General features: G+C 38.0%; 1 protein-coding gene across 1 annotated transcript in view; it reads left to right on the top strand.

The window, feature by feature from the left end:
* The window catches only part of LOC122803806 (extracellular calcium-sensing receptor-like), a 284,562-nt gene extending 276,448 nt beyond the window's left edge, over positions 1-8,114 (top strand). Inside the window, exon 5 of the mRNA XM_044073491.1 lies at positions 7,195-8,114. Coding sequence (XP_043929426.1) covers positions 7,195-8,114 — 920 coding nt within the window. The remainder of the gene's footprint in view (positions 1-7,194) is intronic.
* The last annotated feature ends 15,337 nt before the right edge of the window (positions 8,115-23,451 follow it).

Below are 23,451 nucleotides of genomic sequence, written 5' to 3'. Positions count from 1 at the left end.
GCAGACGGAGGACCATGGAGTTACAAATGAAGTGTAGGGCACATTGCACTGCAACCTATATATACCCTATGTAACAGAAGGACAGTGGGTAACCTAAGAGTGGGATACAAATCAAGATCAGAGTATATGCCATGACAACATGTAAGCTCTTCATGACAGTAGGGCAGTGGAGAGGTACAGGTGGAGAGCAGAGAGCACAGCATTGACATGGGTACATACTTCCACTTATAAACTTGTGACAAACACATAAAAGCTTCTGGAGTTAAATTCCAAAACTCAGACTAAAAACCCCCTCTGGTAAGGGAGATACAGAGTTGAACATCCCTGCTCTCCTTTAAAGTATTTTTTGCAGGAGGCAAGCTCACCACCAAATGTGAGGAGCAAACCCGCATCTCTGAACTTGTATATACGAACTCCAAGATCATCATAACTTGGAGAAATGGGAAATCTCTGAGACACAGCAGCCTTATAATCAGTTTATGTAAGTCCACATTATTGCTTATTCAATTTTGCTTTTCAGCATATGAGCCTAAGAATATCATATGATTCCCGAATAATACTTACATGTACCGTTATTTTTTTTAACTGTCCAAGTCTGTCTCAGCCCATACATCTTTGAAGATGTCAAGTGTTTATAAAACATACTACCACTCTTTTTGTTAAAAAAACAGTTACTTTGTGAAAAAGAAACATATGTAATAATATATTCTGTTCATGTATCATGCAAAATTCTTTATTTTCCTCACAAATCATTTTAGGTTATTCCAGCCATCTGACTAACAGTTATTTGGTCTTGCTATCACAAATTTCTTTACAATATGTAACCAAATTGCTAGTCTGACTGTTAGACCAAATGTTTCTAAAGTGATCTTGAATCCTTCATTTTACAGTCCATTTTGTTTCTCTTGCATATTATGGCATTGTTTAGCATGTGCACAGAATAGTATATGTTATTCCAGCTGTGTGACATAGTTAGACTGGAGGAGAGATAATGGCCAGTATTATATATGTACTGTAAACTTAGGGTAAATGGCGTTTTTTATATCAGTACACTGGCCAAGCAGTACAACATACAAATATTTCATTATCATGGGAAGTTGTGATGATTGGGAGTGGATAGTGTGAACGCAGTGGAAACATTGCACACAGAAACACACCCACACACCCACACTCACACATACAGACCCACACACACATATACACACACAGACACACACACACACACACACACACACACACACACACACACACACACACACACACACACACAAGGCTATCCATATCTATGTATGTGTGTCTGTTGATCATGCTGTAAAGTTTCAAGGAGTTCTGTTCAGCAGGTTATTCGTTACTTCAAAGAAGACTGCAAACTGCAGGTGAGAGCTCAATATCTATACCTTGGCTTCATACTTACTTAACAAACTGTACCCAACAAGCAAAACCTATTATAGGATCATAAGAGTTACAAGACAACTGAGCCACGAGGCCATTTCTGCAATGCCAATACCCCCACCCATCAGTCTTACCCTCCGTACAAGGAAGGCCAGGTCATTCATTGTCTAGCTCTTTTTAAAAGGCAGTATGTAGAATGTAAGCCAAGATTTGGTTATAAGAACTGTAATAATCTTAAGGACCTGCTTTGTAATTTTAAACAACCACAACAAAAGAGAAGAGGAATAATAGGTACATTTCCTTGTCGAAGGTGTAAAGCCTGTACAGTTATTTTGAAACAACAGACTTTTAAGCACCCCCCGTTTGAGTTTACTCTTAAACCCAGTTGTTATGTAGACTGTCAAAAGTTGCATATTGTTTACTTAGCTACATGTGATGTCTGTACATGTTTTTATGTTGGAAAAACTGTGAAAAATTTTAAAGAAAGAATATGAAGACATATGTATGACGTCAAAATAATGAACATGAAGAATGCATTAGCTAAGCATATTAAGGAAAACAATGGACATAAATTTTCTTTCAGAGCTTTACAGTGCGTGCAAGAAAGCCCTAGAGGTGGTGATTTAAACAGCTATATAGAACAACTGGAATTAAAGTGGATATTTAGGTTGCAGGCAGACAAATACCCAGGGATTAATGTCTGCCCTAATAGGGCGGAAATTTAATTTTTAATGTTATTGGTTGTAATTTTATTCTGTTTTGTGACTGGTGTATTGTACTTTACAAGGCTGTTATTCTTGGTTTTTATGAATGCATGTGAAGAAGCGTACTAAACATGAAAGAGCTTATCTGTTGTTTTAATAAAGATATATGCTGATGATCATGGTAGCCCTGCTGTTTTTTTTTTTCCATATTGTATTGGTTTGTTTCCAGCATTGGCTTGTGTGTGTTGCTGGCCATTTGGTTCGCTATCCATTGATAAGTGCTGTGAGATTAATAACAACCAAATCTCAGCCAGAAGGGTCCTCACTTTAGCACCTCATTTAATGGATGGCATAGGATCATCCCCATGATACAGTGATTTCTATTGGGTTTCATCTTTGAGAGACCTCCACAGACCTAGACCAGGGTAATCTGCATGTCAAATGTTAGATATCAGCCTATTTCCCTTCTTCCAGAAACATATTACTTCTGTTCATGGGAGTTGTAGAGTCACATATGTAACCATATGTTAACTGGGTCACTGGTGTCCTGGGTCTGGAAGTAGGTTCTGGTCATTAGTGAATCAATTGGAATAAGTATGAGTTTGTGGGATGAACGTTCTTAAAGTTTGGAATACTGGTTGACTATAATACTGGTTAACTTTAAATATAATTAGGTTCATAGATTAGCACTTGGCTAACTATCCTTGAAGACCATTTTAAGCCTAGCCAATTAGCCCCCTGTAAGGCATCAAACCCTACACTTTACATTTGTAAGGTAAACACCTTAACCATTATGCTAGCCTCTCACTATAATGAGCAAATTTACTCTTTACTGTTGTGGTTTTTACTGCAGAGTTTTGACAGTGCAGTACCTTTAAGCTTTCCAGACTTGTGAATGTCAGTTTATACTGAGGTTTTTGATTTCTATTGTTGCTTTTTAGGTGAGTGTTCCGGTTTCTGTTTACTGGAAGTACGAGGTACCCAAGGATGTGGACACAGAGGGGCAGACCAATTTCCTCAGAGTAACATTTGCTTAATGCTTTTTGAGCAAAGTTAGTTGAGTGATGCTCACCTTTTTAAAAAGGGAAACACCAGCTTTCACAATCACAGATCGTATTTCAATAACTCCAAATGGAGCAGTTTTAGAGTTAGTAAGTATAATCTGGGGACTTAGGTCATCTTTCTCTACTTAAGATGGGAGGGGGTTACTCCAAATAATAAACCTAGCATCTTAATATGGTCATGCATTTCAGGCACCACACCTCTCAACTGTTTGTCACAGAATGTCCAATTTTTTTTCCTAAAATTTTTGGTCTGTTCCTCATAAAATTTGTGATTTTCTGGAAAAATCACTGAGGATTAAAGTCACTAAATAATGACATAGGTTTGGGTTTCAGACTTCATAGCCATCAGAAAATGCATGCCAACACTAGTCTTGTTATTCTAGCAACTTTCTAAGTTAATAAAAGCAATATTTAAAATGTGTCCCTATTTTTAGTCTTTTGTTCATGTATTATTTAGGCTTTGTCCAGATTTCTTGCACTAAGAATTTGAGAGGTTTGTTAAGCATTGTCTCTTTCAGGTTTCCACTTCCAGTCAAGCATCACCAAGTGATTAATGCTTTAATAATATGATATGTAACCTGGTAATTCTGTTAGTGTAATGATGGTCATTTGTTTGCACTTCCCACTCGCTGTCCTATAGGGGAATAAAATCATAGGAGGAAATCCTGTCCTCTATTATCCTAGCACCCAGGATGTGAGCTTGTGACATCCACTGCACATATTTGCTGCTGACCACTGGATGACTAGATGTCATGCTAAGGGTAAAGGGGTAAGCTGGTTCCTTCATATAGCAGTAGTATTAGGGTGCTAAAAGTCTTGGATAAGAGCTCCTACATACTGTTGGCTTTCCATAGAAAATAATTTATTTATATATATTTATATGTATATCATGGGATCATAGGAAGTTACTAGGCTATTGGCCCTAAGGCCCTTATAAGCCTAGCTACGAGTTTAGCCCATGTTTAGACAAGTCAGCACTCAAAACCCCTGTCCAGCAGGGACACAGGTGGAATCCCAGGGGTGTGTTTTCTGTTTCCCATCCAGTTATCCAGGTTGCGCTTAAAAAGGGATAATGAGGTACTCTGCTTGACGTGGAGAGGGAGTCTATTCCACAGATGGGGGGAGTCTGTGACACACATCTGTCCCACCAACAAGTCCTGTTGATGTCACAGACCAGGTTGAGGTTGCACTTTGCAAGGTACATAAAGGGGGCATTGTACTCAATAACTGGCCTTATAGGAGAAGAATACAGGGATGTTATGACCTCCTTGTCCCTGGATGAGATACCCTTACTTATGAGGTGGGCCATGTAGAAAGATTTCTGTACAAAGGAAGCAACATGGTGGTCAAAAGTCAGGTTAATATCAACCTCAGTGCCCAAATCCCTCACGACTGATTGCATGCTTAGGACATTGTTATTAATGTGATAATATGGTGGGACATCACTCTCCCCAAAGGGGATGATGATGCATTTTTTGGCATTCAGCTTGAGGCCATGTTTCTGGCACCAGTCATTTGTTTGGGTGAGACCCTCTTGGAGGATGTCCACATCACTTCAGAAATTGATGACCGCAGCCAGCTTGCAGTCATCTGCAAACTTGGTCAGCCATAGACCACTGGTTTTGGCCTGCACCTCAGTGAAGTATACCCTAAATAACAGAGGCCCCAAGACTGATCCCTGGGGTACACCACTTGTTACGGGTCTACTGCTTGTGGTGGCTTCCCCTATTTTGATTAGGTGGATTCTATCAATGAACCAGTTTTCTACCCATCTGGTAACATATGGATTGATGTCTAGTTGAGAGAGTTTATCTATTATGCCCAAGTGGGGAATAGTGGCCAGGTCAAGCTAAGCTGTGTGCACCGTCTTCCCTTCGTCCATGGCTTTGGTGACTGTCTCATAGAAGTCAACCAGATTTAACAGACATGATCTCCCCTTGACAAAGCCAAACTGTGTGGGGTCGAGTGTTTGGAGGTTGCAAATGTCCCTGTTAATGAGGTCCATGATAATCCATTCCATTGCCTTGCAGATCAGGCTAATTAGGCTGATGGGTCTAAAATTTCCCTGATCGGTGGATGCTCCACCTTTGTGTAAAGAAATTACAATGGCTGTCTTCCACTCAGCTGGGACAAAGCCAGTACTCAGGCTTTGGTTTAATAGAGTGCCTAATGGTGCTGCAAGTTCATGTCTGAATTCATGTAGGATGCAGCCTGGGATGTTATTGGGTCCCATGGAGGCTGTATATTTTGCCTTTGAGAGGGCAGTGATGACCTGTTCCCTAGAGATATGGGGTCAGGTACTGAGGATGTTCTGATTTACTGATGGGGCAAACAGAGGGTTGAAGTTTTTACTGAATATGTCAGCCAGTAGGTTGGCTATATCTACAGGATCTGTGTACGTGGTGTCCTTGACCACCAGTTCTGAACAGATCTGGGTGCTTCCTTTGAGATTGCAGACATATGTGAAGAAGGCCTTATGATTGTCTCTAGTAGATGTGGCCAATTTGAACTCGAAGCTGGCTTTAGAGGATTTCACTAGTGTTCTTACTTGCTTGTTCAGGATAAGGAGAGATTGCTTCCAATTGGATACCTGCTCCTTCTTTGTCCTGGACAGCAATTTTTTTCCTTTTGTTATATTGCTTGTTTATTGCAGATGTCCACCAGACAGGTTTACTCTTACTTGTGGAGGATGCGTTTGTCCTGTTAGGTATTCCTGATTCCATGCACCTATATAAATGCTTGTATAGTACTTTGGTGTAGATTTGGACATTGGTGCCAGTTCCTACAGAGGAAGAGGAGGCTGTGAAGCTGTTTATACTATCCATAAGGAGGTTGTAATCAGCTTTGGAGAAGTTTTTTCATTTGACCCTAGTTAGAGAGGGGTCAGGGGAGATGCTGACTTCAAAAATGACCGCTTTATGGTTGGATCTTACCAGAGAGGATGATACTACAGGGGTGCTGCAGTGGTTACTCATGTTGGTTAATACCAAGTCCAAGATATTATCACCTCTTCTGCAGGTATTGACTAGCTGTTCCAAGGCATTTGCATTGATAGAATCAAGGAATCTCTGGGCATTTGTGTTCGGGCATGAGTAGTTTTTCCAATCTATGGTTGGGTACTTAAAGTCACCCAGGATCGGGGTAAAGGGTTGAATGTTAACAGATTCGTAGAGGTCCAGATAGGTGGAGTGGGCATCTTGAGTCAAATTTGAGGGCCTGTAGCTAGCTATGATTTGAATAGGGATCTTGTCAATGGTTAACTGCACCTGGACTATCTCCTGTGTGTCATACTGTTTGACCAGCCTGAAGGTGTGTGTTTCTTTAATATATATTGAAACTCTACTTCGTTTGACTTTGCTGCCCACAGTTTGGGGGCTGAATGTATGATAGGATGAGTAACCATAGTATATAAAGTTTGTTAAGTTCTAAACATATCAGAGAGTGGAGCAGGCTTATTGCAGACATTAATGATGCAGTAGTCATACTGCTAATTTCATCATTATTTTGAGGGAAGGGGAGATAAATGCTTTATTCACTGATATTTACATGTTAATACATAGTATGTAAGTGGTATCGTAATTAATTCTTTTGCTTTTATAATTATTATAAGGGCAGACATTCTGTCTGGTATAATGACTGAGGCTAAGCAGCTTGAAGGGTTGCTTGACTAACAGCCCAACAATATAAACAAATTAATGTCTTGATTCTACTCTTTTATCTCTTAGGAATTTAGTATCCCAGATGGAAAATAATGTAACACAATCATATAGGCCTACAAATTAAAAGTCTTATAGGCCTACAAATTAAAAGTCTTTATATAAAAAAAAAACTTTCTAGACTCAAGGCACAGCATGATATATTTATTTATTTATATATTCATTTCTGGTTTGTATTTCTATTTATTTTATTCCCAGAAAGATTTGATTCATCAATCATCACGTAAGTCTAGATAAGAGAAATGTCCACTTTACAAAAAAGCAGTATGCAATGAAATTTGGGTTACATTTATATTTTTATCTTCCATTCTTTTCCAGATTCCATTGAGTGTCTGAAGTGCCCTAAAGATGATTGGCCCAATGAAAGACAGGACAAGTGCATAAAGAAAGCAACCGAGTTCCTTTCATATGAAGAACCCCTAGGCTCAGCATTAATTGCTATTTCCATATTCTTAGAACTGACCACGACCTTCATCCTAAAAATCTTTATGAAGTACCATCACACACCTGTTGTCAAGGCTAATAACAGGGAGCTTAGCTATTTGCTTTTATTCAGTCTCATGTTGTGCTTCCTCTGTTCATTCATTTTCATTGGCCGCCCAACCCATGTGACATGTATGCTTCGTCAAGGTGCATTTGGTGCCATTTTTACATTGTCTATCTCTTGTGTTTTAGCCAAAACTGTTGTGGTGGTCATTGCCTTCAATGCTAGCAAGCCAAACAGCAACCTGAGGAAATACGCAGGACCCGGACTTCCAAAAATGTTAGTTATATTCTCTACATCTGTTCAGATAATTATATGTGTTTCTTGGTTATTTGTCTCTCCTCCATTTCTGGATGAAAATACAACTTCTGTAACAAGGAAGATCATTATAGAATGTAATGAGGGCTCACCTGTGGCATTTTGGTGTATGCTGTCTTATATGGGCATTTTGGCAGTTGTAAGCCTTGTAGTTGCATTTCTGTCTCGAAAACTCCCAGACAGCTTTAATGAGGCAAAATTTATCACATTCAGTATGCTGGTGTTTATTAGTGTTTGGATGTCATTCATTCCAGCATATCTGAGCACACAAGGGAAGTATATGGTAGCTGTTGAAATATTTGCCATTGTATCATCTGGGGCAGGACTGCTGCTTTGTATATTTGCACCTAAGTGCTACATTATTTTGTTTAGACCAGACATGAACTCCAGAGACTACCTAATGGGGAAGGGTGTGTTTAAGAATGGTAAGGATTGAATTAAGCACTTCTGTGTAGTACAAGAGGAATCAATTGAATGTTTTTATTTTTTTTTTTTTGACAAGTGCTACTCCTGAAATCAGTCACAAAAGGAAATATGTCTGTTAAGCTTAGCAAATTCTGCCATTCATTTTGGTTCTAATTGTTTTTTTCAGAATGGTGATATTTACTGTTGTCTTCCAGTAAGTTTTTGTTTCTTTTAACAATAGATGATGATGGTGATGATGATGATGTCGGTGATCATGCTGATGCTTCTGCTGATGAAAGAACTGTCACACGAGGATGAAGACATAGCCAGTGATTAATGGCTATATTATATAACCATAATCACAGGGTTTTATCTGCATGTTAGTGTATTATACAATCATAATTATACTTTGTTTATTCTAGAATTTCTTCAAACTGCTTCACAGGAAATTAACTTTCTTGGGTTGGTGTAAGCCAGGGAACTTTGCTGGCTAGGTTTACTTAGGCCCTTGGGCCGATAATCTAGTACTTACCTATGAACCTATATCTGTATTTTTTCAAGTAGCTGATCCATGAAGATTCAACCAGACGAAGAAAAAAAACAGTCGAACCTTCAACTAAGTGAAAAATTCTTACTAAGTCAACCTTCTGCATCCCTCTTGAGGGGGCCCTTTACCCCCTACATCTCTATAGTTATACATACTAACTACACATTCACACAAGCTTGAAGAAAAGAGAAACTCATAAAAAAGACATCACTTCCAATCCACGCAAGGAAACTGCAGGTAAAATTACAGTGATTGGAGAATTCCAGGAGTTACACTGTAGCACTTCTCCTTGCCAGCTTTACACTTGGTGAGTAGTAAAAAAGCCCCCTTTTTCATTCTCCATAGAATTTAACCCAATGGCTCCACTATTATACAAACAAACAATTTGTTCTGTGGGAGAGAGAGCTGAGCATTCCCAGGTGAGATGAGAGACCTCTGACAAATTCAGTCCTGCCTGGAAAGCCCAGTTACCCAATATGTACCCATGGTGGCAAGCAACCTCTTAAAACAAAAAATCTGGACAAATCCTAAAATAATGGGGGATGAATTCCCAAAAATAGGAACAGATTTTAAACAATTTTCTTATAAACTTAAAAAGTTCCAAGAATAACAGGTTTTGTGTTAGCGTACATTTTATGAAGGATATGAAGTCTGAAACTCGGCGACTTGTCATTATTTAGTGAATTAAATGCTCAGTGATTTGCCAGAAAACCACAAATTTTTTGAGGAACCGACCAAAGATATGAAGTAAGAATGTGTACATTCTGTGAAAATCTGGACAGTTGAAAGGGGTCTACTTCACCCTGTCGAAGGCCGACAATATCGAAGCTGATATTGTCGGCACCAAAATGTCGAAAGCAAAAGTCATTGCGCATGTAAACGGAAATCTCCATAAGGGGAGATTTCCATTTACTGCAATGTAGTGTGATCTCAGAGTTGGTATATTTAAGTAGCGGGGGGTGTGGGGGGTGCAGGGGGGCTTGCCCCCTGCATAGAGCAATCTGTGTTGTGTTTGGGTGGGGGTTTTTTGTGTGTGTTCGCTGTTCGGGTGTTTCGACATTTTCATATCGATTATTATGCTGTTGACAGTTTGAGTTTTTGACAGTGTAATATAAACACTTTGCGAGGTATGGTGGCAACAGTTAGGTAATGGGGAGCAGGCCAGCTTACTGGTCCTGCAGGGTGGCCCACCCTCCATAGTGGAGTACCTCTCTCTCCCTCAGCAGTTCTCTGATCTTTCCTGCATGCTGGCACTACCAGAAACATGGCTTCCACATGCTGAATCCTGCTGAGTGTCCTATCACACAATGGCAGTTTGTGTTCCCTAGGCCCATGCTTCAGGGAAGTAATCAATCAATGCTCTCAGTTTAATTTCTCCAAGTCTTTTGGGTTTCTAATAGCATGACAGGATTTGAACCCATTCTTAAGTTAAAGTATAATTAAAGTTCATTAAATTAGTATTGTTTCCATCTTTGCTGTTAGCCAGAAGTGCTCTTCACAGCACCCACAATGTGCCCAGAATTGACTCCTTCTACAATTCATATGGAGTTATGCGTATCAGAAACATATCTAAGTACAAATTTAAATTCTTTTTATAAGACCCATTGCTCCTACTACTATTGGAAATGCCTGGGTATACATCTTCCACATTGCCCTTGTTTTGGCCTGCAAATCCTGATATTTTATGACTTTGCAGGTGCAGTGGTACAGCGGTAACATTGTCACCTCACAGCAAGAGGTTCTCCGGTTTGATTCTTGGCTGGGATACCTTCTGTGTGGAATTTGCATGTCCTCCTTGCATTTGTGTGGGTTTTCTCAGTGTGCTCTGGTTTTCTACCATGTTATAAAGACATGCATCTGGAGTGTTTCTCCCCAGGCCTCCACTGAAAATTGGCTTTGTTCCAAGTCAGATTTTCCCAGTTATCAAATGTTAAATAAAATAAATAAATTTGTGTCTCTCTGTACATAAGACACTGTAGTCACTGGGTGTAGCAGTTTCACTGATCAATGCTACTTTTGTCTTCTTTTCATGGATTACTATATCTAGATTTCTCGCATCTATTTTTTGAACTGTTGGTAATAGGTGATCCCATGTCATATAAACCTTATCATTTTCTATAATTCTTTGTGACTCGTGTTTCCAATGCTTCTCAGCTACTTCAATATTATAATCTTTGCACAATCCCCAATGCAATGGTCTTGCCACGTTATTATGCCTTTCAGTATACAAGCCTTCTGCCGTTAGTGTATCACACCCAGCAACAAAATATGCAACTTTTTCTAATTCTGTTTTACAAAACCTACATTTGTCTGTTTCTCCCACATGTTCAATGGACTTTGTAAACCAGCATGTACATAGTCCACTATCCTGGTCCGCCAACATTAACCTTTTATCTTTTGGTTTAAATTCACCTCTCCATAACGCTTTCTGTGTTCAGACCTAATCAACATGAGGTTGTTCCAAGAGTTTTCTGTACTTGTAACTATATTTATGCATTTTCCACATTTCTTGCCTTCTCATCTGATCCTTCACCTTATAGTCTTTCTTTCTTTCTTTTTTATTTTTATTTTTTTGCACATTCAGCTGCTGCATGATTTTATCGGCTTCTGGTTTCATTTCCATTCCCGCTTGACACCGATGTGTTTCTGCTAAACTAAGCAGGGAAGTCATCTTAGACTTATTCTCCTCATGTTTTAAAACTTTCACTATGTTTAGATCTTGTGAGGTCAGCAGATATGTATGCAGTGTTACAATTGCAGATCTATATATGTAATCAGTTTTGAGGAGGCCCATACTGGGGAATATAAGCATGAAGCATTTATCTTGTTTTCCTGTCCAACTGATCCAATACCTCTTGGGGCCAGTCAGTCACTCCAAAACTGTAAGTTAGGATAGGAAGAGCAAATTTGTTTATATCCTGGACTTTGTTCTGAGATGTAAGAGCTGTTTTCACTATTAATTTTAGTCTTCTAAAATATTCCTAAGTTTTATTCACATTTGTTCATGTTTTATTGTTGATCCTTCATCAATTCCCAAATATGTATACACTCCCTATTCCTCAAGTTCTTTTATATCACATTGCTGTTCCAGAATAATATTTTCTTGGTGCTGCAGCTTTCTTGTTATAATGGTTGCTTTTGCACATTTATCAAGACCAAATGGCATTCTTATATCATCCGATAAAGTTTTGACTGCTTGCAGTTATGCTTTCAGTTCCTCATCTGATGAACTAGAAATCTTTACATTTTGTTGTTTTCTGGGAGCCAAATTGTAGCCATGATCTAATTTGTTAAGTAGAGAGCTTAAGGGGTTCAGGGCAAGACAAAAGAGCAGTGGTGGCAAAGAGTCACCCTGGAATATCCCCTTGGAATTTTTATCCATGGAATAATAATTTGTTCTTTACAATGGCTTAACTGCAAAGTGGTTTGCCACTGTTTCATTGTCACTGTAATGTAATTAATCAGTGTAGGGTGAATCTTATACATTTGTAAGCACTGTTTTATCCATGAATGTGGGATGCTCTCAAATGTGTCTTTGTAGTATATCTATGGTATACTTAGATTCTTCCCCTTTTTACAGTTCTCTGTTATGACATTGTTCAGCAACAAATGATCCTTTGTTCCATATGACTTTCTTTTGTTACCCTTTTGTTCTATTGCCATGATTGAGTTTTCTTCTAAATGAAACTGTCAGCATCAATTCCAATATATAGTTTATACATAAACAGACGACAAGTCATTGATCTATAGTTTTTAGGATAGCCTGCAGATTCACTCTTAAAGAAGAGTATTGTTTTTCCTGTTGTTAACAACGTCTGCATCTGTTTGGGGTGCACATATAAATAGTTCTTGCTCATGGCTAAATCTTCGTGTAAAGATGTTAATACTTTTATACAGAAGTTAGGCATTGCATCTGTGCCTGGGGTTTTCCAGTTAGGAGCGTTTCTTAATTTTGTTTTAATTTCCCTGGCTATTACTTCATCCCATTTCATATCCTGCACAATTGAACTTCTTATTCCTTCTTTTACTTCTGTCTGTTCAGCATTTTTGTTATGTTCCACAGGATCTCCATAGATATTTCTCCAAAATGTGTTTATTTCTTCTTTTTTTGGTGGGGGTGTCTATTTCTTTTGCCTTGTTTCCCATTTCTCTGTAAAAATGTTTGGGCCATCAATAAATTGCATATTTTGTACTTTTCCTTTATATTTATTTGCATACGTTTTCTGCCTGTGCTGAAATCTTTAGTTTATTATCTGCAATAGTGTATGATAGATCCTGATCTGTTCTGATACTGTGTGCTGCTTTTATCACGTCTATCTTTCTGAGTGTCTTTGTTGATCTGTTCCCTCTTCTGTACTCCTCTAACAGTGATACTTCTTGTCTTAATTGCTTTATAGTTTTCTCTATTTGATACCATTTAATTTCTCCCCTTCCTTTCCCTTATTTCCCTGTGTTTTTGTGATAAGGCTTTATCTGTTATTATACCATGATCCCCCCAAAACGTGCACGCTGATTGGCCAGCGTGCCCGTTGTAAATCGAGTTATACTAATGGAAAAAGGTCCGGTCGCCCGGACTTTTTTCCATTAGTATAACTGTTTTTTTAAAAGATCTCCGTTGCTTATTTTAAAGCTGTCTTGCTATGTTAAACCCATTTAACATAGCGAGACAGTGTTTTAAAACAACGGAAGCAAGATCTCCGTTGCTTTTTTTTTAGTGTTTCGCTATGTTAAATGAGTTTAACATAGTGAGACAGTTTTAAAATAAGCAATGGAGATGTCCGTTGCTTATTTTAAAACTGTCTCGCTATGTTAAACTCATTTAACATAGCGAAACACTAAAAAAAAAAGCAACGGAGATCTTGCTTTCTCCGTTGCTTTTGCTCAACTCTGATGTACCGCGCAGGCGCGCAGTACATCAGAACTGCCGGATGCCAGACATCTGCGGAAGGGCAGTAAACAGGCATTATACTATGCCATTATTTAAGAAAAGGAATAGTTTCTTTTCTTAAATAATGTCATATAATAGCAATAACCACTTCTGGTGTGGTAATGCTAATTACCCACGGTTGGCTTTGTTTGGTCCTCGGCCGCCTCTGGACCAAACCACGCCAACCGTGGGTAAATTTAGCATTACCCACACCCAGGCGTGGGTTATTGCTATATTAATTTAGCTGCACAGTTATATATCCTATTTAATTTTGTTATATTGCATGAATTTATTTGAACAGTCCTGATTGCTGTGTTCATTCGATTTCTCAAACTTTTAACATTGTGGGTCTTTTTGGCTTTCTGTAGTCTATCATTGATATTACTGTATATCCATCTCTATTAAATCAAGCAACTCTTCCCTTAGATTGTTTTCTTCTAAACTGTAGGCACATTCTTTGTTCTCCATTTCCTGTGGGCATTCTACAAAAAGTTCCATAGCATCTATTGCTGCCATATTCTCTTCAGTTTCATCTTGTGTCATGCATTGCTCTTTCATATAAGAACTCACCTGGCCTAATTGACTGTATCACAGTTGCCACAGTTTCCTGTTCATTCGTTTGCTGTGCAACTCCAACTAAACATTTGCACTGATTTCCTATGAAAGGCTCCAAACTATCTTCATATGATCAGATCTCTCTCCCTCTAATATTTTCTCCTTAATTTGGGAATTCATTATTCTATCCAGCTGTGGTTTTTATCAGAGTTAGATTTTCTACACTAAATTTTTCACTTCACAAGTAATCCATAACCTCAGTTTTTATTTCTTTAACTTCTCCATTACTAATCCTCCTTTTTACTTTTCCTCTTTGTTTTCTTAATTTTTGTGTCATAAACGTTTCTGTATCTAGATGCCTTTGCCTGTATTTCTCTTTAAATATCTTCTGTGCTGCTCTTTTTGTATTGATTACTTTTGCTCTCTCCTTTGCATAAATACTGTACCATATTAAATCTGTTTTTGTTTCCCATGTCCATATTGCTTCTTCAAATGTCTCCTGCTTCTCCTGTTTCTTCTTACTTGGGGGAATCATTGTTCCATCATGCTGTGATATAACCTGTATTAGACATTCTAGACCAAATCCTTCACATTGCAGGTATAACATTACTTCAACTTCCATTTTTTTAATTTCTACTTTACTAATCTTGTGTTCTATGCTCCCCCTTTGTGATCTTATATTTTGTATTGTGGAATTTTCCATATCTGTGTGCCTTTGCCTGTATTTCTCTTCAAATACATTTGGGGGTGCTTTTTTGTATTAATTAATTTGGCTTTTTTCTTTGTATAAATATTGCACCATATCAGATATATCTTTCTTTCCCATGTCTATATTTCTTTTTATACCTTACAAAAATCTCTAGATTTTGTTCTTTATATTCTCGCACTTCCTCAGTTTGAGAGATCAGTTGGCATAATGGTTAAAGTATTCACCTCACATGCAAAAGGTACAAGGTTCGAGTTTGCAAGGAATTTGCATGTTCTCCCTGTGTTTCTGTGGGGTTCTTCCCCCCTCTAAAAAACTTGCTGAATGGTTCCATCTCAAACTCTCCAATGAATGAGGCTGTGAACAGCAGCATAGACTCTACATTGTGCTGTATAGATGGAAGAGTTGTATAGATCAACCGCTTTGGGCATCTAAAGTGGTACACGGCATCCATAAGATAGAAGAAAACAGATCACAGATTGCACGCCTTAGAAGGGCTAGCCACTTGACCGTGTAAAATATGGCTATAGGTGATTCAGTCATGTTGACTAATGTCACCAAAATGCACATGAGTATTTGCCGGTGATAATTGGGTTGAGAAACTGGCCTACAAGTGACCTATGCTAACAGTGGAAAGGGTATATGTGCCCCTATTGGCCAGTGTGTAGCCACCATAAGGCCCAGCAGTCCTGCATCAATAACATACTAGACAGTCGGTATCTCTGTTCAGTAAAAACTGGACATAAAACCAATCAACCTGCCAAATATAAACTAAGAATTCCTACACTCAAGTGTAGGTTCACTGACAGGATACAGCTCAGAAATGGATGACATGATGGTATCCAGGAGACAAGATGGAAGGGCAATGCAACAAAGCCACTTGGCTTGGGATCTAGAGCCCACTATTCAGGAGGTGGACAGACTATGGTGTAAGAATTGTAGTGAGAAAAAGGCTTCAGAAGGCAGTGAGGGATATGATTATAATTACTGACAGACTCAAGGCAATCAGACTCTAGCCTAATGATAAGGCAGTTTTCATAATCTCAGCCTATGCCCAACAGCAGTGCTGTGATAGAGAGGAAAAGAGTGCATTCATATAGTAGTTGTAGGACCTATTAAATACAGCATGACAACAGGACACTGGTGTTGATAATAGGTGACTTGAATGCACATATTCAGACAGAGAAGAATGTGAGGACTGCCAGAGTCCACATAGGTGGAGCAACAGTAATAAAGAAGATGAGGCCATTCTAGACTTCTGTCTGACAAATGGCTTGATAGTAGCCAACACGTGGTTCAGAAAAAGAGATGGTCCCAAGATCACGAACAAGAGTGGCCAACATGCAACACAGGTAGACTTCCTCCTAGTAAGGAAAGGGCACTGGGGTAGAGTCAGTAATTGCAAAGTCATCCCCAGTGAAACAGTCAGTCAGCACACAGCATAAACCACTGATTGCCATAATCAGCTGCAAGCAATGCTCAGAGAAAGCTCTAAGATCAACAGAGACCAGCCTGTAGACCTAGAAGTTGACTGAAGAGAAAGCACAACAGTTCAAGAAATTACTCAGAGCTCTAGCACCCCAAAAATATGAAGACGAAATAGCTGGAGTTGAAGAAGAATGGCAGTGCCTCAAAACAGCATGTGTGAGGACGATAGAATGGATATGTGGCCGAGCCAGGTATGGAAATAAGGTACATAAGGAAGGCTGGTGATGGAAAGCAGAAGTTTAGGTAGTCATGAAAGGAAAGAAGGAGTGCAGGAAAAGGGGGGAGATAGAAAAGATGGGCCAGCCTAGGAAGGAATACTGGTTGGCTAGCAAAGAAGCTAAGAAAAGAGTTGCAGGAAAAAAAAGAACAGGGCATTGGAGGCACTCTACTAGCTTCCGGAAAGTGCTTCAGTAGGTGGCACAAAGAAGCTATATTTATTGCAAGAGAAAGGCAGAAAGATAAAGAAGATAGTCAGACACCCTTTGTAAGGGATACTAGCAACAGCCTGCTCACCAGTCCCTAGGACATCAAAGGCAGATGGAAGGAGTATTTCCAGCAGCTTCTGAATGAAGCAAACTCCACAGAAGCTGTACTGACACACGCATGATGGGAGAAGAAGAGGAGCCTACCCTAGAATAAGTAAGAATAGCACTGAGGAAAATGAAGTCAGGGAAAGCAGCAGACTCACATGAAGTCACAGCAGATATGATAAAGATAGTGGGTGAGATAGAGAAGAAATCGCTCCTGAGGGTACTCATAGCAGTGTGGAGAGAAAAGCGTATTTCAGATGACTGAAGAATAAACATACTCATGCCAGTGTACAAGAACAAAGGGGGCATCCACACCTGTGGGCAGTACAGAGGTATCAAACTCCTGTCACACTGCATGAAATTTCTGGAGAAGGTAATTAATAAATAGATATGTAGAGTGGTAGAAAGTAAGATGGGAGATGAGCAGTTCGGATTCAGATCATGATGCAGCACAACTGATCCGATGTTTGCAGTGAGACAGATAGCTGAGAATATGATAGAGATGAGGAAAGAGTCCAACTGGACTTTCCTAGACTTGGAGAAAGCATATGACAAGGTCCTAAGAAAGCTGATTTGGGCATTACTGAGGTGGTTGGAAGTCTCAGAAACATTGTTAGAATTAGTGCAGGTTATCTACAAGGACGCAATGACTCAAGTATGAACAGTGTTTGGTCTCACAGAAGAGTTCCCAGTGTGTGTGTGTGTGTGTGTGTGTGTGTGTGTGTGTGTGTGTGTGTGTGTGTGTGTGTGTGTATCAGGGCTTAGCTCTGAGCCAACTGCTGTTCATACTGGTGATGGATTACATTAGCAAGCAGGTCAGAGGGGATAGATCAACAAAGTTGCTGTATGCAGAAGATGTGCCATTACAGACAGACTGAGCAATAAATTCAGCAAAGGATAGGGTAATGGAAAGCAAAACTGAAGGCACAGGGGATGAAATTAAGGACAGATAAGACCGTGGTAATTGCAGAAAACTGGGGAGTCAGAAGAAGCTAAGGTGGAAGGGAAGATATTGGAAGATCTTAACAGTTTCAGGTATATGGAAGAAATGGGTGAGGAGAAGTATGAATAAAGGGGTCAAAGCTAGAATCAGAGGGGTTGCAGCCAGCTGGCATGGAGTGTCTAGTATAGTGTATGACAGAAGAATGAAGAAGCTGAAAAATAAGGTGTATAAAACGGTGAGACCAGTACTACTATATGATACAGAAACTTGGGCAGTAAAGGCAGAGCAGATGAGAAAGCTAGAGGTGATGGAAATGAAGTGTCGAAGGGTTTTAGGGTGTACACTGTGGGGCAGATGAAGAAATGAGGACATAAGAGCAGAAGCCATAGTAGCTCTAATTGCAGAAAAAATCAAAGAGAACAGATTATGGTGGTTCAGGCATGTGTGCAGAAAAGCAGAAGGCAATCTGGTGAAGAAGATTTGGGACAGACAGGGATAAAGTAAGAGGAAATGAGGGAATCCAGCAAACAGGTGGATGGATTGTGTGAGAAAAGATCTATAACAGTCAGTCATGATTGTCGAAGAAGGCAAGAGTGTGGCAATGAATCAAGAGACAGGGCAAAGGTTGACACAACACCCCAACCCCATGTAGAAAATGAGAAGAAAGAGGTTGATGGTGATGATTTTCACACTTCCCCAGACACTTCTTTTTACAAATGGCACAAGGTTTCTTGGTCTATATAATGTTTTTCATGAATCTGTTGTATTATTGAACACAACTTTGCATGTGAAGCTTTTGAAAGTTTTTCTTTTCCAAATATTGTCTTTCCTCTAATTTCTCTCTTAATCTTTTTGTATATCTTCTCTCCAAAAATTCTGAGCTTCTTGCACAATAGTAACAATACATAATTTCGTTCTTCCCCTCGATATTTCACTCTATCATCTTTATGCCTGTTTTTGGCCTATCATTTTTTTCTGATTTTTGTGGACTACTACTTCATTCTACAATAGAGAGACCATCCTAATCATCCAATGCTCCAGTTAGGTATCATCCATGTAATGGGCAGGGTCACCTAATTCCCCATGTGTGGTGAGCCCACTCCCTTCCCTCCCAAGCTAGTAGCTTCAGACACCAAAGCTGCCGCTCAGACTTGGGTCCCCCATAATGTAATTAGTTCTTATGCTTCTTCTGCTACATTGCATAGCTGGCTGATTAGTAGAAAAGTCCTTTGAATTTTTTTTTCTGAGTCTTTTAGCAAAAGTAGTTGGTTCAAAAATGAAAGTACAATACTTAATGTGATTTTTACTAAGAGGTTCTGCAAGATCCTGCCAAAAGCTAACTACCTGAAGGTTTTATGACTGCTGAAGCCTCAGCTGCAGTTTTAGGAATTAACAGCTGTAATTTATAGGGGCTAACACCAAGTCTCCATATTGTGAAGGAAATTTATGACAAGAAGTAGAGATTCATATTTTCACTGTCCAGCTGTGGTCATGGCTGATTTCAGTAGCTGTATAAGATGTTCTGCTTCTAGGAGAAAAGAAACCCAAAGTCTATTAGAATATGTATTTGCAGTTGGATGAAATTCAGAGAGAAAGTACAGTCATGTGAGGTACTTACCTTAACAGTAGATATTTGTGAATAGCATCTTTACAACAGCACCACAAAGATGCTTCTACTTAATGATGACAGTTATCACGGAGCAAGGCACTGTCCCTACAATTCTGAATCAGTGATGTTGGTCTCTAGCAAGTACCGCTATATAAAGATGAGATTACTTCATATCATCTTTAGTTACAACAAGAAAACAATCAGTCACATTTGCCCAAACCTAGGCAATTTGTAACACATAATAAAATAACAAGGAAAAACAGGCACATGCTTCTAAAACAGATGTTTTCCAGTATGAAAAAACACTTGGGTAAGTTTTGGAGACTAAGCTTGAAAACATAAATAATTTTTTACAGGTCTCCTAATAAGTCATCAATATGCTTCAGCTCAATTGTTTTATATTTTAATGAAAATAAAGTGTAGAATATTAATACCTAGAACAGTGTAACACACCAATAATTATATATGATAAATGTGACTTGTACCAGTTCTTCTGAATGGGGAACCATGAGGTTTCCTGCTTGTGCACATCCATGAGATCTGTAAAAAATGACCACTGTGACTTGTTTTCACATTAAGCTATTCCTCTGGATGCACATATTGTTCAAAAATGGGAATAACCTAGTGTAGCTTTAATTGGCTATCTCCCCTGCATATAAAAAGGTCTGTCTTCATCAGGAGGAAGAAGAATGGGGACTGGTCACATTAACCATGTATACGAGCCTTTTATAAGCAGGCACTGTAATCCTTTTTTTGCTATACAAGACTATACAAAATAAGGTTAGTCTTTCATAATGTATTTAAAGCTCTATGCACCCTGTAAAAGTGGCACAGTCTCTCATATTACATGTGATGCAAGCATTGATAAGGAAAAATCACAAGGACAAATCGGACTGGAAAAAGTTCTTTGATAAAGTTTTCATAATTTGCTCCAAGGAATATGACCCCCACTGTGGCAGACACAGCCTCTCATATTACATGTGTTACAAAACAAGCTAATAAAAGTCTGTTGATAGCCTTGTAAAAGCAGGCATTTTCAATGATCAAACTGTAAACCACTTTATTAGATGGATCTGATGAAGCCTGGGAGAAGTGTTTTCTTAAACATAGTTCTTTAATGGTAGCTCATGGTGTGTTGTCATGTTTTGTTTCTTGAAAATAAAAAAAAAATAAAAATGACACTAATGATTCTTTGTACTCATTATATTACTGGTCTCAAGGTAATACATTAAATTTATTTTTGCTTACTCTGGATATGAAATCATTATTCACTGTCATACTAAACAATTATGGCATTCAATCAATTAGAAAATGCTTATGTAATCATAGCAATTTTTCAGGTAGAAAAATTGAGACACTTTGCTAAATGCTAGACAGTGTTTTGAATAATAATATTTTTTATTTGATAAATATTTTTATCAAAAAATAAGGTGTTGCTATGGGTACTCCCATTGCTAACACCTATGGAAATGTAACTCTCTCTAGTTGGGTAGATGTTAATATACTCCATAATGAATCTTTCCTAATACAGCATATCACTTTTTATAAGCAGTTTGTGGATGACGGATTTCTGATATGGACTGGAAATTTTAATGCTTTGAATGCATTTGTGGACAGATTACAAAAATCAACTCTATTTATTAGATGTTTATTGTGGGTTATTATATTATATATTATAATAACCCACAATAAACATCTAATAAATATGGTACTACACCCTGTTATAATTGTTCATACTGTAGTCATATAAATGTAAATAACAGCTTTATGCTTCCTATTACTAAAAAATAATTTATTTTTAAATTATCAGCAATGTCACACAGAAAATGTGGTTTATCTTGTGAATTGTGTAGAATGTATCTGCTTCTATATAGGGAAGACCAATCATAAACTTAACAAGAGAATATGCTCACATTTATCTGATGCGTAGATGTGTTGAAACTAATGCATTATACAAGCATAATGAATCAATGGGTAAAGAACACATATTTAAGTTTAGGATCATTCAGAATATATTCTTAAATAAACATGGAGGTGATTTAATAACTAATACAGAATTGGCTGAATATAAATGGATAAACTACTTTAGAGATGATTCATCACCAAGATTGAATGCTATGAATAGTCTCAAACCAGTCTTGAAGCTAAATAATGTATATTTTAATTATTTCCATATTTTCTATTTTTTTATTTTTAATTTGGTCTTTGTAACTTTAAAATGTATGAATTATACCATGTGACTTCTTTTATGTATTTTAATTGGCTGGTGGATGGAATTTAAATGGCTATGCATGGTTCAATGTGTTAGAAGCATTGATAAAGAGTTGTTTTTTTAACTTGAAAGCTTGGCTAAATAAATTGATTACTATGGCAGATGAAATTATTTTCTTGTGTTTATTGTGTTGAATGTTAATGGCCTGACAGGTATAGAAAAACAAAGAATAATGCATTATATTAAAAAATGCGGAGTGCAAATAGTTATGCTACAGGAGCCATACTAAGGATTTCAGGAGGGATACTCAGCAGAGTATTAAGGACAAAGGAAAAGGAGAGTACTTATACTAATTGCTAGAGGAGCTCCAATAGTGACAGAAAAGGAAAAAGATAATAATGATAGATTTGTGTTAGTAAGGGGGTGCTGGTGAAAGAGGAGGATTTTAGTGGAATGTATTTATATTCCACCTAAAACTGCTATTATGCAGCTTAAGAAAATTTGGGGAAAATAATCAACTTACAGCAGGGAATATAATTTATAGGCAGGGACTGGAATTTGATTTGCAACAATGAAGATGCATATGACAGACCTAGAAGGAAAATACAACAAATGAGGGTTGATTTATTAAGAGATTTATGAAAACATTTGGTATGGAAGATGTGAATTTAGTAGTAGGAATGCAGAGAGAATTTATATATTATTCCCCGAGGTACAATAACTGAGCTAGACTAGACAGAAATTATATTTCAAAGGAACATTTAATTAAAAACCGTGATACACATCCAATAACTGTTTTAGATCACATGCCAATAACAACTAAGATAGAAATGCAGGGTAATGAAGTAAAGATGAAATGATGGTGCTTCCCCACTTACCTGTTAAAAAGAGAGGAATTTAAGCAATGGACAGTGGAAATTATTCGAGATTTATTAAGGAAGATAGAAATGTATTCGGCAGTTATAGCTAGTGAGTGGAATAAAAAGAAAATGGAGTTTAAAAATAGGGTAGAAATAAAAAAAAAGATATTGTTAAGAAGTAACAGCAATTATTTAGACGGGCTGATGAAGGTTAATGTATTGTAGAATAAGAGGGATCTCACAGAACTAGAAGAGGAGCAACTGTAGACGGCTAAAGAGAAAGTAAGGGAGTACTTAATAATATGCATGAGTTTAGAAAGGTTGCTGCTAAGCAGCTGTTTTCTGATAATAATTCCAGAACACAAACATTTTTAGCATGACTTAGACAACTGAAAGTAGAAAGGGTGGTTACCAAACTCAGAGAGCCTGTAACAAGGAAAATAACTTCATGTAGCGGTATTACAGATATTTCAGAAGTTTTATGAAAATCTGTATAAAGCAGAGAAATGTGGAAATCAAGAAAGAGGAGCACAAATGGAAATAGTCATGTAAGACTTAAGTATGCCAAGGTTTGAGAAAAATGAGGCTCAACAATTAACAGTTAAGATAAGATGCAATGAGATAACAAAGATGACTTACAATCAATGTGTAAAAAGTCTCCAGGAATAGATGGTATTCCTGCGGAAGTTTGGAAGCTAGGAGGGAAAAAGTGATAAATATCTGGAAGGCTTTGTTTAAAGGTATTTTAAAAGGAGGGGGAGTTCCAGCATTCTTGAAGAAAGCTGTGTTGGATTTAATGCCTAAAGATAGTAGACAGCCATCTGACCAGCTTCATGTAGACCTATTTCAATTACAAATGATGATTACAAAGTGTTACTGTCTATAGTAGCTATAAGAAAAGCAAGGGTATTTCCAGAATTGATTGATATGGATCAGTGCAGTTTGTACAGGGGAGGCAAACATTTGACAATATTAATAGAAACAATGATAA

The sequence above is a fragment of the Protopterus annectens genome, chromosome 6.part0 (genome assembly GCF_019279795.1).
Source record: "Protopterus annectens isolate FY-2018-M chromosome 6.part0, PAN1.0, whole genome shotgun sequence".
Lineage (NCBI taxonomy): Eukaryota > Metazoa > Chordata > Ceratodontiformes > Protopteridae > Protopterus > Protopterus annectens.
Note: the sequence above shows the minus strand (reverse complement) of the source record. Positions and strands in the feature narration are given on the sequence as shown.